The sequence below is a fragment of the Larus michahellis genome, chromosome 7, assembly GCF_964199755.1.
Source record: "Larus michahellis chromosome 7, bLarMic1.1, whole genome shotgun sequence".
NCBI classification, from domain to species: Eukaryota; Metazoa; Chordata; class Aves; order Charadriiformes; family Laridae; genus Larus; species Larus michahellis.
Genome location: NC_133902.1, coordinates 18387710 through 18402738, shown reverse-complemented (window position 1 = coordinate 18402738; position 15029 = coordinate 18387710). Strand labels below are relative to the sequence as shown.

Here is a 15029-nt window from a genome sequence, read left to right as displayed (position 1 = left end):
GTTTTTCTGAGCAGTACAACGCACATCCGTTTGCAAAACATTAGCAAAACAAGGTGTAAGTGACTTTCCTAATAAAACCAAGACATTTACCTTGACCTTGTTCTTCCTCATTCAGGAAAATAAAACCCAGTAAGGAATATCATCTGCCTATAAGAGCAATATCTCAATTTACACAGATGGCAGTTCCTCATTGGATTTGCAAAATTCTTTCTGCTCATGTAACATTTGACTATTACTGTAGCTAGCAAACAGCAGAGTGGAAGTCGGGGAAAAAAAACAATACAGTATTCCCCGGGAAACAACGTCTCAAGTTATCACATCAAACCCACCTAACCCAAGCAGGAAGGCAGTCTCTGTAAGGTTTAGCATCCCAGGACTCTGCCATCGTACCCTGAGAGCACAGCCAGAGGCTGCAGATCACTGCAGTACACGATGACTGCCGGCCGCGCTGGCACAGACCTCGAGGAGCATCAGACTGCTAGATTTTGCAAACACTGCTGGCATGTATTCACAGAGAGGAATGAAATAGCCCAAAAGTTTCCATTGACCTAAACACAGAATAATCTACTGGCATCAACGCCAGTCTGAAAGCGGAGAAGCCCATCATCGATCGGCTTCGCTCTCGTCTGTAAGAGCTGACACCTGGGAAAAAATAACCTCAGCAATATAAGCTAGGTGTGCGTACAGCAAATCCTGAGGGGCAGTGAGCCGTTTCCGTTAGAAACTCAGAATGCCATGTTCTTATTTTAACCAGGTAATTAAATGCGATGGCAAATATGTAAATCAAGTAAGTCAGAAACTCAACAGCCAGATTTAGCGGTACGGTACTACTCTCTCCTGACAGGCAAGGTGATTTACAGTAACTGCACCTTCTACCTCCATTCTAGAAAGACAAGGTGATAAACTACTTGCAGCCCATCTAGTTCAGAAACTGCCTCAAACGTTAAAACTTACTACTACTGCTTAACACTAGCAATACTGCTACTAAAACCCTGTCACTACAATACGCTTCACTTTTACAATTTCCTTCCGCTCGCCCGGTTGCTTCCTCTTAAAGACGCTTCCCGCATCCCGCGGGGGCGAGGATTGCTTTCTTCACTGCACAAGGCTCTCTTTCGATCTCCACCAGACTGCGCACACACACAGCAAGACATCCTGGTTGCAAATTAAAAAAAAAAATAAAAAAATTATGCTCCAAACAGCAGGAGTTTAAGAGTCTTTACAAGTTTTAATGTGCCCTTATAGCAAGAACTGTTGATTTTTCAAGATCATCTGACAATTACAAAATAAAACAACTGGAAAGTGTCAAAGCAGCACATTCCTTTCAGGGGAAAGCCAAAAGGAGAGAAGATGCACACATTTCAGCTTACTCCCAGAGTAAGACCCCAGGGTAAAAACACCTCTATGAATAAGTCTGGTTTGGATGCTCTTTTAAGGCTCCCATCTGAATATGGCAAAATGAGATTCTAGAACCTGCTAATAACTTGCAAGCGCCTGTGGCTTCTGGATAACAAAGGAAGACCAAAGGAAAGAGAAGAGTGAAAACCTGTGCACAAACGCAACACGTCTGTGTCTCAGCTTTGCCGACACACCTGCGAGGAAGGCTGGAAGAGCCAAAACATCAGTAACACTTGTACCCTTCTCTAATGAAGACTCTCAGCAACTTCATTAGGAGGAGACAAAAGGCTTACTTTATATTTTTAAAAGCTGTTAAGGTCATACGGAAGGATTCATCTGGGATCCCTTGTGCGGGGAACAGGCAGTTAAACAACAAAACTATTATAAGTGCATAAAACCCAAGAAAGAATAATGCAAAGAGTTGAAATAATATGGGAAAATGCTGAACCTTGAACTTGGCAGTTCACAGTTTTATCACTCAAGGGAAAAGATAAAAGACATGCTTGTGTTGGGCTTTTTGACCAAATGGAGTTCTCCTTTAAACAATCCCCAGAAGAAAGAAAGAAAAAAAGAAAACACAACATAAAACAACACAATATTTAAGGCCTCAAACCACTTCACAATACAGTGAAAAGCAGTACGTAAGCCAAAGAAAAGTGAAAGCGGGAAAGAAACAGGCAACATTGAAGGACAACGTAGGCCCTCTGTTACAGATTGATGCTTTCCGTGATCAAGCGACAGCATGGCCAGGGCACACTTGTGGAATTTAAAACCTCATCCCAAAGCAATTCCTAGGTTGTTATCATGACTCAAACTCTAATAGACAGCACAGTCACTCTTACTTGCTATCTTACATCCAGGACATGAGACATTCTCGTCCTCCTACCTCAAACTCCATCCCTAGGAGCTTCCCCATCTTCTCATCACAACCACCACAAAAAAATGACTTCTGGAAACAAAACTATCTAAATCACTCACACAGAAACTAGTCTACTGTGTGTATTCCAAAGATGCTACAAACCACTACAAAACAGTACATGAGACTAGTAAAGAATTCCCACGTCAGGGCTAGAGATAATATCTGAGGTTCACGATGTTACAGCTAACTCAATCCAACAGCCAGCTGCCACCAAAAAAATAAGCTCCACGTTAGCATTTATCTGATCCTGCTGCAACCGTGACTGAGGAAAGGAAACCAAGAAAGACTTAAATCTCTTCCAAAACCATTTATCTTGCAGCCCATCTCAGGGTCAGACCAACGGGAGGCAGGGAGCAGTTGCACATAACCCATGTGAGGGGAAGAGGATGGCCACCTTCAGCAGCAGCCAGCATGGGACCAGCTGAGACATGGTGAAGGACAACCCCGTGGCCGCTTATCCCCATCCCAGGCTGGGGCTGCCCATCTCCCCCACCAGAAGGCCGTGGGAAGAAGGATGCAGAACAACCTGTGTCAGCTGTAAGAAGCACAAAAAAAGGCCAAATTCATGTCATCCTATTCTCCCTTGAACCAACATAACTGTAGATGACGGGCAAGAATAAGGAGGTCGAAAGAAAACGTCCGTCAGCTGGTTTTAGCGGTTTAAAAGTCAGATCAAGCACAATGCAGTGCCTAGTGAGCAGCAAGCCTAACTCATCAAGTAAAATATAAGTGTGTTTCCAAGTTAGATGGTGCATTTATGCCTACATCTAGCACCATTCTGCAGTCTTCTGCTGTACGGTTGGTTTTTTTTCATTTATATGCATCCATTAAAAAGAAACCAAGCGCAAAACGAGGGGCCTATTCTCTGCCTCTCGGTCGGTAGTACCAACCTCGGCACAGCAGACAATTAATTTCCCCTGGCTGAGGGGCTGGAGCAGGGATGGAGGGAAGGAGGGAGGGAGGGAGGGAAGGATGGAGGGAGGGAATTCTGCCGGGGCTGGCGCCGCACCCCGTGTCCCCGTCCCCCCACCCCCCCAAGATGAACACTTAAATCGCTTCAGACCGAAGCGGTGCCCTCACATCACCACACCGGCCGAGACCAAGGCGATTTTTATCCCTTTTCATCAACCTGCCCTTGGACGGCGGCGGTGCGGGCGGCCCGGGGGCGCCTGCGCGGCGGTCGACGGCAGCGGGGGTGGGGGGGGGTGGGGGGGGGGTGGGGGGGGGGGTGGGCAGAGAAGCGGGAAAGGCGGGGGGGGGGTGTCTCGCCGTCCGCCGCTCACCTCACGGGCGATCTGGTTGAGCGCATCGTCCTCCGCCGTCAGGCGCTCCCGGTTCGGCAGCCGCTTTCGCCCGGCCCCTTGCGTCCCCATGGTAGACCCGCTCCCTCACCACCGCCGGCCCCGGCCCTCCCGCCGCCACCGCCTCTGCCGCTCGCCGGCGCCGGCGTGAAGAGCGGGGCCGTCACCGCCCCCCGCCCCGCGCATGCGCCACCGCCCCCCGCTCTGAGGGGACGGGCCAGGCGCCGCCTCACGCCCCTCACTGGACCGCCGCTGCCCGCTACCGGGGGGGGACCTCGCCCGTCCTCCTTCCTTCGCTAAAGCTCCCTCAGCCGGCGGCAGCCCCGCTGGGGACCCCACTCCCCGCGGCACCCGCGCCCCTGGCCGGCCACAGCCCCGGGCTCCCCGCCACCCGCCGCCCCTCCGGTGACCTGCCCTCCCGAGGCCTCTTGTCCGCAAAGCTGAAGAAAATTTCTCTGAAATCGGGGAAACGGGTGTCGAAACCTTCACCAGCTGTAAACCTGGGGGGGGGGGGGGTGGTTGTCTGCCACAAATATGGGGGGAGTGGGGCCAGGGACCCTTCTCCTCCTGCCCCCAACCTTCACCCGGCCGCGCAGCCCCACGGGATCCCTTCAACCGTGAATTTTCCTATTGAGTGTAAGTGGATGTGATTAAATCCAGTGTCAAACGCACCAGTGCTTAATTAATTCGCATTGACAAGGACCGTGCATTCTCTGGGATGCCTGTAACAGCCCCGGTACCTCAATTTTCACAATAATTCCTTAAATAGAGGTCTCTCAAGCTCAGGACGCCAAACGCGTTACACAGGCATGTGACTGAAAAAAGGGCTGCAAAACCCACCCACCCCCTTCCGGACAAAGGCCAGCGAGCTGCATTTAATCTTTACGACTTAATTTTACCATCAATTTGAACTTGACAAAGGTAAAAAGCAATGCCTGTGTGCTCTGGTCAGCCCAATGTTTATCTGGCAGTTTTCGCGTACAACAACCGAGATTTGGGTCATCCTCAAATTCAAAACTGTGTCAAGTGGTTTAATATATCACCTCTTCTTCCCATGAGGGCATGTATCAGAGCATAAAGCAAGTGGTGGCTGTGTTAGGAAAAGAAAAAAAAAAAACAGTTTTAGCAGAATCCGTTTCCCCAAGAGGGTATCAATGCCCTCCATCAGTCCCAGGCTGGTACTTGCTCTTGAGAAACTATTTAATTCTAACTTGTTGCTTTTTATACGAGTGACATCAAGGCACCTATTTATAGCTGGTGCCCACGCTGAAGCGATGGGCTCTGTGTGATCTCCCTCTGCTCCTCCGCAGCCACGGCACCGCACGCGGAAACGCCGTGGTCCCAACTTGGCAAGAGATTGCGCAGATCTCTGAGATCCTTTAGAGTAGATGAGTAATTTGAGAGCTCCTAACAAATTCCTCCTGATCAGCCACCCCAGCAGGTAGGTCCTTGTCCTGGTTTGAGCAACACAGGAATAATTTCTAACACCTGGGAAAACTGCACTTTCAGAAGACTAGTGTCTAAATTTGTGAAAATATTTACTTTATAGCCAGCTAGACTACGTGGGTTTCAAGGTCTTGGTGTTTTTGAGCTTGCCAGGTGCAAGGATGAGGAGGAGCGAGACCCAGGCACTTGACCTAAGCTGTCCAACAGGGTTATTTCTTACCATGAAGATCACATTCAATATAAATTAGAAAGTTTTCCGAGGAGTTCTCTCTCTCCCTTGATGGCGGAGGTCCAGAGAACTCCTTGCCCTGATGCCGGAGCCCTGAGCCCTTCCCTTCCTCCCGAAGCCGCAGCGCTCGCAGTGTCCCACATTTGCTGTCCCCCGCTGGGAGTGCACAGCTTCCTGCTGAGGGAATGGGATGAGTATAATCCTGTGTATTTTATGTTGGTATCAGGATCAATATTGGTTCTTTAGTATTATTTAGTCTTATTCTATTAAATCTGTTTATATTTCAACCCTTGTGTTACCTTGTTTTTTCCCTGATTCCCCTTCCTGGGCAGGGAGGGGTCATCGGGTGATAGAATAATTGTCTAAATGACAATAAATTGTTGTGGGTTCCTCAAACCGTAACAGTCCCCTCCTCTCAGCCCTGGGATCTGCAGCCTGAACAGGAATCCCTCCATTGCCGACGGTTTTCTCCTGTTTAGCATTGCTTTCAAGAGGAAACCCAAAGGCCATCCTCTCCTTCACCCTGCCATCGCTCCAGCTGTGCTTCAATGTCTACGACTTTCTCAGAGCAACCAAACACTATCTCTTTTTTGGGTTTTAGACAGCATTTGGGCTGTGCGTGCACTTACCACTCACAGTTGTTTGGGGAACCGTGGCTCTTCAGATGACTGGGTAGTGGATTGATACTACTTCTTACCTCTGGGACTATTTATCTTTACAAGAAACAAATGATTATTTTGTCAGCAGAAGCAGATAGATGAGTTCCTCACCTTACTTGGGCATTAAACCCAAGTGTGACACATCCTGAGATTTGGTGTCAAGCTTACTCTGATCCCACACAAGTAGGGAAAAAAAGCACCCGCTCTGCAAGGCAGCGCAGGGGCCTTAAAAGTGAGCTCTGACCCTGCTACGGAGACAAAGCCGTGCTGGGTCTGGCTTTCCTAGATATCCCACAGGCTTCCCTTCTCCACCCGCCTCAGCTCCAACCTCACCTCACCAAGACCTGGCTTAGCACTATCACCCTTTCATGCTCCACTTAACTTGTTTTCTGAGCCCTTACCCTTGCGTTTGCCCTGCCCTTTGATGAATTCTGGCCAAAGATGTAGGGCAGCACCTTATTTTTAGGTCCGTGTTACCCAGGGATTTCAGCCACCTGGGCAGCTGCATGACGGTATCCATGCAAGGAATTTCCAGTTCAGGCGTGCAGTAAGATCTGCATTAGTGCTGTTTGCCTTCGTGGCTGAAAGCCTTGCAGGCAAACTGAGGCTTGTGCTAGACAGGTTTACATCTGAAAACCTACTATTGAGATGGCTTTGACAAAAGAATGAAAGAAAGAAAATATTTTTTAAAGAAAAAAAAAAGGAGAGAAATTGGAAGAGAAGCCGCCACTGGGTGACTGCAGTCAGATTTCAAATCACACATTGAACATGCGCTGCAATGTAAGAAATCCTCCTTTTTTTGTGCGTTCCAGACACTTATAGTAATTTTTTTGCTTTTAATATAGTCAAAATAAGCTATCTTGTTATAAAAATACCATACATACAGAATTGTTCCAAACAAATATGAAATAATGATACAAACACGTTAGTTTTGGCTACGCTATGAAGTGCAGGGAGTGCAGCTGAAAATGAAATACTGAAACGCACATTTCTTATTTTAACAAGCAACATGAAGTCAAGGCGCATTTTGTCTGAGAGTCATAACTGTGATTAATGATGCTCGGACGAGACTGAGTTTTCCGTGCCAGTTTCAAAGGGCTCTATTTTAAGAGCACGGTACGTACCTCATTCTCCAACATCCTGCATGCAAGGAGGCCGTTTCACGCCGAGCACACCCCAAAGGTACAATTTTCCCTCTGCGCTGCTCCCAAACCAAACTGTCTTGTAAAACTTCACTCTTGAGAATCAAAACAAGCAATCAGCTGTTAAAACTGCTGCTGGTGTGCCCAACAGGCTGCTTTTACATAATAAAAATGGATGGGTTTATATTCTGTGCAGCAAAATATGATTACATCTTTATCAGCAGCAAGCCCTGGGATAGGGGAATCCAGTGGCTTGCTGAGGGTGTTAAAAGAACCCACAAGGGCACTTCTCCACTCCACCATAAAATGACGGCATCTGCCAAAGCAGAAATGACGTCTGACAGCTTTGACAAGACGTCCATTAGTCCAAGGAGAGCGGACTGCTTAAATACCTTGGAAAATGCACACTTAGGAGGCCAATATTTCATATTGTCAAGGTAGGTGAAACGAGCAGAGCTCCATTAGCATTGTAACATTTTGCAAACATAACAGCAGTGGTATCCAGCAGGGTCTGCGGGTTTATTAATGGAAAAGAATTACATCACAGACAAGTATGTGCTGGCACTGAAATACTGCCAAAAAAACCCCACTGGTGCAACTAAAGGGCTTGTACTTTATTAGACTTCCTAAGGAGCCCAAGGGGATCCTCTTCAGCAAATCAGACCACCTGCAAAAAGCTTTCAAACGTTGTTGCCACATTTGGGCAGTGTAAAGACAAGGCTCAGGAGACTGGTAGCGTCCACGCAGATTTTGTCCGGATGAGATTGATTACTGTTGCTTCAGCTCTTCGAGTCAACGGAGTTGCTGCTTGCATCAGCGGGACTCTGGCACGCTGGGACCCTTGCTTAGCTTCCTCGTGTCTAGCCTGGGGCTTGTAGTCACACAGCGACTCGTCACAGCAAAACTGATAACTGCCTTCCTAGGTGGTCCAGCAAAGAGATCGATGAGCTTGGATTGACCAAGGAGAATACAGTCCATAAAGTGGTGGGCTTTCAAGCCAAGCTTTAGGAGGACTGGAAAAAAAATAATTCCACACCACCGGCAGATGATTATCTTGTTCCCTTTTCACCAACAGCAACTTACTTGCTATACCGAAGAGGTGGGTTTTTTTGTGAAGAGGGCTTATTTGTTGCCTGCATCTTGCAAAAACCCCTCAGTGACTTATTGGCCTCCTCTGGCCACCTTGGTATATCATGAGAGATAGTTTTTCATCTGTAAATTTTTCACAGGTCACCGAAGATGCCACTTTGGGGATCTCGAGGTCTCAGCATTGGATCCCTTTCAAGGTTGAGGAAGACTCTTGCTTTGGAGGGAGTTTTTCAAAGGTTAAGCTTGGGGTTGATTTCATTTAATATTTTCATTAGCACCCTGACACAAGTAGGACAGCACTAATGAAATACGCTGATGACACAGTGCTATGAAGCATTACCAATAAAGGAGGATAAAGTCATACAAGAATGGGAAGAGGTTAAGGACTTGAGAAACAAGTGGAATGAAACCAAGCAGACAGTAAATATCATGTCAAAGACTAAATTCATGGTCTCATCCGCTGTAAACGAGGGGAGAGGAGGAAGTTCTGGGGTCATAAACTGGCCACAGGTTAGTTGTGTGCCACCATCCCAACACAAACACCAAAGAATTACATCTAACGTTAGAGCACTTCAGGTAAGCGTCTACCAATGCAAATATTTATACCATTGCACAACCATCCACAAGACCTTACCTAAAATGGTGCCTGCAAGTCTGCTTTTCCCTGTTAAGAACTCAAACTTGCAGAGCTGTAGATAGAAGAGCTCCTAGGGTAAGCAGTAGGAGGACCTTTCCTGAGATGAGAAGGGGCCGGCTTGGCTAGCCAAAGGCGTCTCTTGTCTTTAAACTACTTTGGAGAAGAGGGGTGGGGATGATGCTATGTAAGGCTTAGAGCCAAGTTAGAACAAAAGCATACAGCTAAACAGGCCATATATAATCATAGTCTGGAAATCAGAGGTTTCTTGCCAAAGTTCTGGACGTGCATCCAAAAGCAATTTTTGGGTAACCGGGGTGAAGTATGTTACGTCTGTGGTAAGTTCTATACTGAGAGCCTGCCTGCCTTAACAAGCGCTAACCCAAACACCACGGGCTCTCCCCCCTGCCACTAAATTTGGGACATGAATATCCATCACAGGTGACACTGCAGTAGCCCCAGAGAGGTTGGCCTGGCCCCACTGATGCTCCTGTTTGGAGGACGTAAACCAGCCCTCACCCAGACTAACACTGCAATCGCGCAACCTCTCCATTACCAGATTAAGCAGGGAATTTACCTGCAATTTGCAAACCGTCACTGAGCTCGCTGGAAACTGCCCATCTTGGGCTACAAATGGGGACTTGCTCAGCGCTGCCTCTGTGGACCTAATCTAATGAGCAGCAGACATGCCACCGCTCAGAGTGTGTCAGTGAAGCCGGTTTCACCAGCAGCTGTAGTTGCAGGGACTCAAACCTATCCTAGGCTGCCGAACAGCAATGGGTTGCCGCTCCTGCCTCACAAAGACAGCCTGTATGGTCTGCTGTTTGCTATCGGTGCTCCTACCTGCTATTCCTACACCTGCACCACAGCGAGCTGCAAAATCTGTCTCTTTCTCCTCCATTGGGTTCCCCTCTTGCCGTGTAAAAAAATCTAAGCTTTAAGAGAGCCCCGGGCGATTTTCAGAAGAAAATACATCATACATCTCTTCCACCCAGCCTAAAAACACTCCTCATTTCCTACCTCAAAACCCATTCCAGGCTGTGGGAATCTTGGGTATTACAGTGACAAGACCTGCATATCCCCTGTCTTTTCTTCCCAGAGCCTAGGTAGAAGGCAGGCAAGAGATCAATATACATATTTAATTTGGGAATACAGCCTCTGCATCTGTCCAAAAAAATAGTCTGAACTAGTCAGTCCTTCAGCCAGACAAAATCAGGATGGCTTCGGCAAAAACAATGCATTACATCAGCTGAAGCAGCCGAGGAACTGGCTCTGCATCTCTTTGGGATTAATATATCAAAGCATTCCTCCTGCCATTGTGGCGGTGTCCTCGCCCTGCTTGACAGCACGTAGACACGAGAGCGAGGAATTGCATGGCCCAGCTACAAGGGCTCGACACTTATTTGATTTTTCCCCAGGGTTTGTCTGCTCCATGCTGTGTGGCCTCATCCACTCCCATCCCAAATGTTGCAGTTAAGCTGAGACACATTTTCCAATCAGGCATTCCAGGCTTTCTTAAACTCCAGTTGTTTGGGACTGCAGTGAAAAATAGACACAACACATGGTCTAAAAACAACCAATTGTTTGTAGCAGACCAAGTGCTTGCACTAATTAGTCATACTGTCCTGTAAAATGGCATATGAACGTCATTTTGGAAAAGTTTATGTGAAACCACATCACAGTTTAATTCCCTGAGCTGGAGTGGAAGAGGGGGAAGGAGGTGCCGTTTGTTATCCCTGTGGAAATCCATCCAGATTCATCCAAAGCCCAAATCAGAGGCAAAACATCCCTTTTCTCAAGCACAGCAGAACTTAACCATGCTCTGCTTCTAACCATCTTTCATGCTTGTCAGGGAAGGGATATTTTCCACTCACCTATTTTATAGCGAAATGAAAAATTGCCGCGTCTGTTCTCAGGGAACGGTTCCAACCGCTCAACATCAGACAGAAGAGCACCTGTGTCTGATGTCTCATGGTTCTGCGTTACGAACTGGAGCCGTGCATTGCTCCCCCACCTCCTGTCACTGCGCCGCTCACCCACCTACACAAAAGAGCAGCAAACCAGCGGTGTCAACTAATAAATCCTGCCTTACCTAAAATAAGCCATGCTGGTGCTAAAGGATTTCAGATTCCAGCTGTGATAATCACCAGTAGGGCAGGAAGGCGGGTCATTATAGTTTCCTGAAATAAAGAAGTTTGCCTAAACTGGGAAGTGAAAGAAGATACTGCTAACAAAACATTAGGGGAAACGGAGGCAAAACACTTCAGATGTTACAGTGCGTTAGAGTTGGTACGTCTGATTTTAAGTCATAACACGTTTTTTCTGGCATCCCTAGTATTCCTGTCTTTCCGTGACTGATGAATGGCATGTGGAACTGAGTCATCAGCCCAGCACGCTTTCCCTGCCTGCTGCCTCGCTGTGCACCCCCGAGCCAATACATCCGTCGGTTGCTGCACCCCATCCCAGCCCCGCAGCAGTTGCCGTGCTTTTCCACAGAATTCATTATTACGGCACTAAAACCTTCCTGATCCTTCCCTGTAGGAATGTGAAGGAATTAGTTCCTCTGCTCTCCATCAACAAAGAGCCAGAACAGTCAGGCAAGTGTTGTCAAACTCTCCAGTGTTTATTTTCCTTTCCCTTGGTAGAAACAATTAAAAGAAGATTTATTTTTTTTCCCCCCCGAGCACGATGAGTTGCCGCAGAACCCTTTCCTTTCAGCTGCATGTAAAAAGAAATAAATAAATAAAGCATTGAATGCCCCAAACTGGACAGAAAGCAAAATGCGTGCTTTCATCCAGAAACCACCAACTTCCATAGCCGGCTGAACGGCTCGTCAGGGACCAGCCTGGAGATATACGCCAGAGGCAGGAACAGAATGGCCTCAGCCACAAGTCTCTGCTTTTCCTTTCTTTTGCCTCCTGCCTTTCCTGGCTGTGCGTTTCCCTACGGATGGCTACTCAATATATAGCTACTTATTGCAGGGTTGCCAGCCTTAAGCCATGTAGGGCTGGGTGCTGTCAGAAGGAGGCATCTCCCCAGGGATCAACCGACACTGCCTTTGTTGTCCAACCTCAATTTCTCCAGAAGTTTTCATCCTCCCTGACCTTGTAGCTGCGGTGTCAGAGGGGAAAGGCAGGAAAGACACTTCCCTGCGGTGGCCTCTTTTGGGGCAGTTACTACTTTAAGTTTCTGAAACATCCTGAGCGCACTCGTGACTCAATTCAACTAATTATAAATTCCCAAAATAATTTTTAATACATTTTTCAATTATAAAAGGAGTTGCTCTAGGTAACAGCAGATAACGGTTCCCCCCCCCAGCCCCGAGGCAGCTGCATTCTTTCCTATTTTATTGGCAAGAGATGACTCATTTCACCTCTGTGTAACGCTGACTGCTTCACTGCTCTTCCAGCAGTGGCTGGCGTAAAATGAATTTGCTCATACTGATGAAATAATTTCTATTCTTGTGCTTTTACAGGCCATGCCTGTAACGCCCAGTCCATGAGACTGAGGACCAGCTGAAACCCAGCCAGTTTAGACGTGTTTTACCCGGTTTAGACGTGACCTTAAAAATCAAGACCATGATGTGGCCACCAGCCTGCTGCAAAGCATGGAGAGGCAAAACCCATCACAAAATGCCCTACCAACACACCAACTGTACAGTCAAAAGCTGGGTGGGGGCTTCAGGGAAAATAAAGTTATATACACACCCACATGCGTTTTCCAAGTCTGTGCTAGACAGCATTACTTAAATATTTCTCTTTCCAAGCACCGGCAAACCGTTTTAAGTTGCATTCATTACAACTGTCTCACAAACACAGACAGATGAAACACTTCTGGGGGAGATGACGGAGCCGGGAGCAACTTTTTGCTGTCAGTGAGCTCCTCTGTAGCCCTTCGCGTAGAAAAGTACTGCCGACAGCTATTTTTAGCCTAGTTTCCTAAGGGAACATGTGTGATCGCTCTGTAAGCCTGCACCGGTCCCAGACTAATAGCTTCAGCTGGCTGGCGAGTTGCCACCAAGTTTATCGGGGGTGGGGGTGGGGAGTCAAGGTCCATCCCAAATGCGATATCCCCACTGGCAAAAAAGCAGCACAGGGAGCTGACGGCAGGCGGCCGACCCCGCGCGTGGAAGAGGGCGCTGAAGTGCTTTAATCATGTGAAACGCTGCAAGACCTGCACCTTGTTAGGTAACGATGTCTCTTACTTCGCAGAACTGTTTCCTTCGTTTCCACACCCTTCAGGAGCTGGCTCTGCCTTTCACATCAGCGACCCAAGCTAGAGCCAAAGGGCTCTGCATTGCATGGCAAGGTGGGCTGGACTTGCCAAGGCGCGGGGTCCTTCTGGCCCAAGCCGGCTGAATAAAATAGATGTGGGAGTTTGGGATAAGCAAAATATTAGATGCATATACTTTTACTGACTACTTTTACACTGACTACTTTACATTGACTACTTTTCGTATCTCTTTCCACCCCAGCACCTGCGGCAGGGGCTGTTCGTAGCAACGCTTGAGCAAGTTTTGAAGAATCCCCTATAAATGGCAAAGGATTGTGGCTAGCAGGTACCCAGCATGGCTAGGCAGCTGCCTGCAACAGTCTCTAGCCAGAGCCTGGCTTTTAAGAGTAAGGAGGTGTGTTGCAGAGATTTCCCACCTTCGCACATCCCCGTGCTTCAAGGCTATTTATTGTGGCCCGTCAAGTGTAATTTCAAAGGTGTAAACAATATTACCTGTCTCTCCAGACAGGTAGCAGGCAATGCTAGAGGAAAGCCTTTCTTGTGGTTCACACTTGTATCCTTTTTGTAATTTAATCCCGCTATACTTAAAATGTTTATTGTAGTCTGTAGTTATTTTCCCTCCTCGGTCTTTAACACATGCTAATGTTCACCATCATTTTTAATCTGGGAGCTATTAATATTAAGCTTGTTTAATGTTTCCAAGCCAATCTCTAGAGTGTTTTAGTGATGTTAATAATTAATGCGGGAAGACTAGCATTTTAGAAGCCTGAAGCAGTTCAAGCAGTTCATGGCAGGCTCAGTTTCAAGCTTCAGCGTAAATGATCTGCTCATCATTACAACTCCACCAATCCTCAAAATACTTCTTAACTCTCTACCAGTGCAACAGTGAGGAGCCCAATCTTTTTTCATTAACAAAAGCACAGCCCTCCCTCTTCTCAAAACTGACAAAATGATCTTTTAAGGCTCCATTGCAGCAATGACAAACCTTGCCTGTATGATCACGAGTGGATCTTCATGCTGCTGCGGGTCTTCGGGCTTCAGGAGCTGACCTCTAGTTCATCTTATTGCATCAGTTCATGACGTTCCTGCAGGCACAGAAAAGGAAACAGCAAAGACCAGGATGCTTAGAAAAAGCATTTCCATGCCAAGTCAGGCCTCTGTGATTAACCCATGTTTTCTGTGAGAACCATCACGCAGACAAGGTATTACACGTTTAACAGCACAGGTATGGCGAACAGTTTTGAGAACATAATTTTTTGTGACCTCTGGATGGACTAATTATTTTGAATTCATTTTGCTTGGAATCACAGAATTGCCCAGGTTGGAAGGGACCTTTCAGATCATTGAGTCCAACCATCAACCTAACTCTGACAAACCCATCACTAAACCATATCTCTAAGCACTGTGTCTGCCCGGCTTTTAAATACCTCCAGGGATGGTGCCTCAACCACTGCCCTGGGCAGCCTGTCCCAATGCTTAACAACCCTCTCAGTTTAAAATTTTTCCTAATATCCAGTCTAAACCTCCCCTGGCGCAACTTGAGGCCATTTCCTCTTGTCCCATCACCTGTTCCTTGGGAGGAGAGACTGAACCCCACCTCTCTACGCCCTGCTTTCAGTCGCAGTTTCAGACATTTCTTCTTGAAGCCAATAGGCTTTTAAAAATAGAAGAGCCTCAGCTTATTTCTGAGGCTTTGTATCTACTGGCCGCTGATGAGGGCCAGGCTGGCTTGTTCAGTGAGAGGCAACGTGCCCACCTCTCTCAAAGCTAGCCGGTGGCTCCCCAGACCAACACCCAGCATTTCAGAGCCCTGCTCAAAGGAGTGTGGTGAGGAGAGCCTTTCGGCAAGAGTAGGGTCAAGACTGCAGGTGGTCTCCGATCCATGAAATCATTTATAGCAATACCAGCTAAACCAAAATAGTTATATCCCAAAAGCAAGGCCTGCTATATATACCGCACACAAGCGACTGGTTCCTTTG

General features: G+C 47.4%; 1 protein-coding gene across 27 annotated transcripts in view; it reads right to left on the bottom strand.

Moving 5' to 3' along the window:
• The window catches only part of LRRFIP1 (LRR binding FLII interacting protein 1), a 115251-nt gene extending 111445 nt beyond the window's left edge, over window positions 1-3806 (bottom strand). For 21 of the 27 annotated variants that reach the window (XM_074595280.1, XM_074595283.1, XM_074595282.1 and 18 more), the window contains exon 1: window positions 3601-3775. In XM_074595280.1, the coding sequence (XP_074451381.1) occupies window positions 3601-3690 (90 nt within the window). In that variant the 5' untranslated portion in view covers window positions 3691-3775. Of the gene's footprint in view, window positions 1-3600 lie in introns of all 27 variants that reach the window. The other 6 variants (XM_074595284.1, XM_074595292.1, XM_074595289.1 and 3 more) reach the window with 3 other exon arrangements.
• Window positions 3807-15029: the final 11223 nt, after the last annotated feature.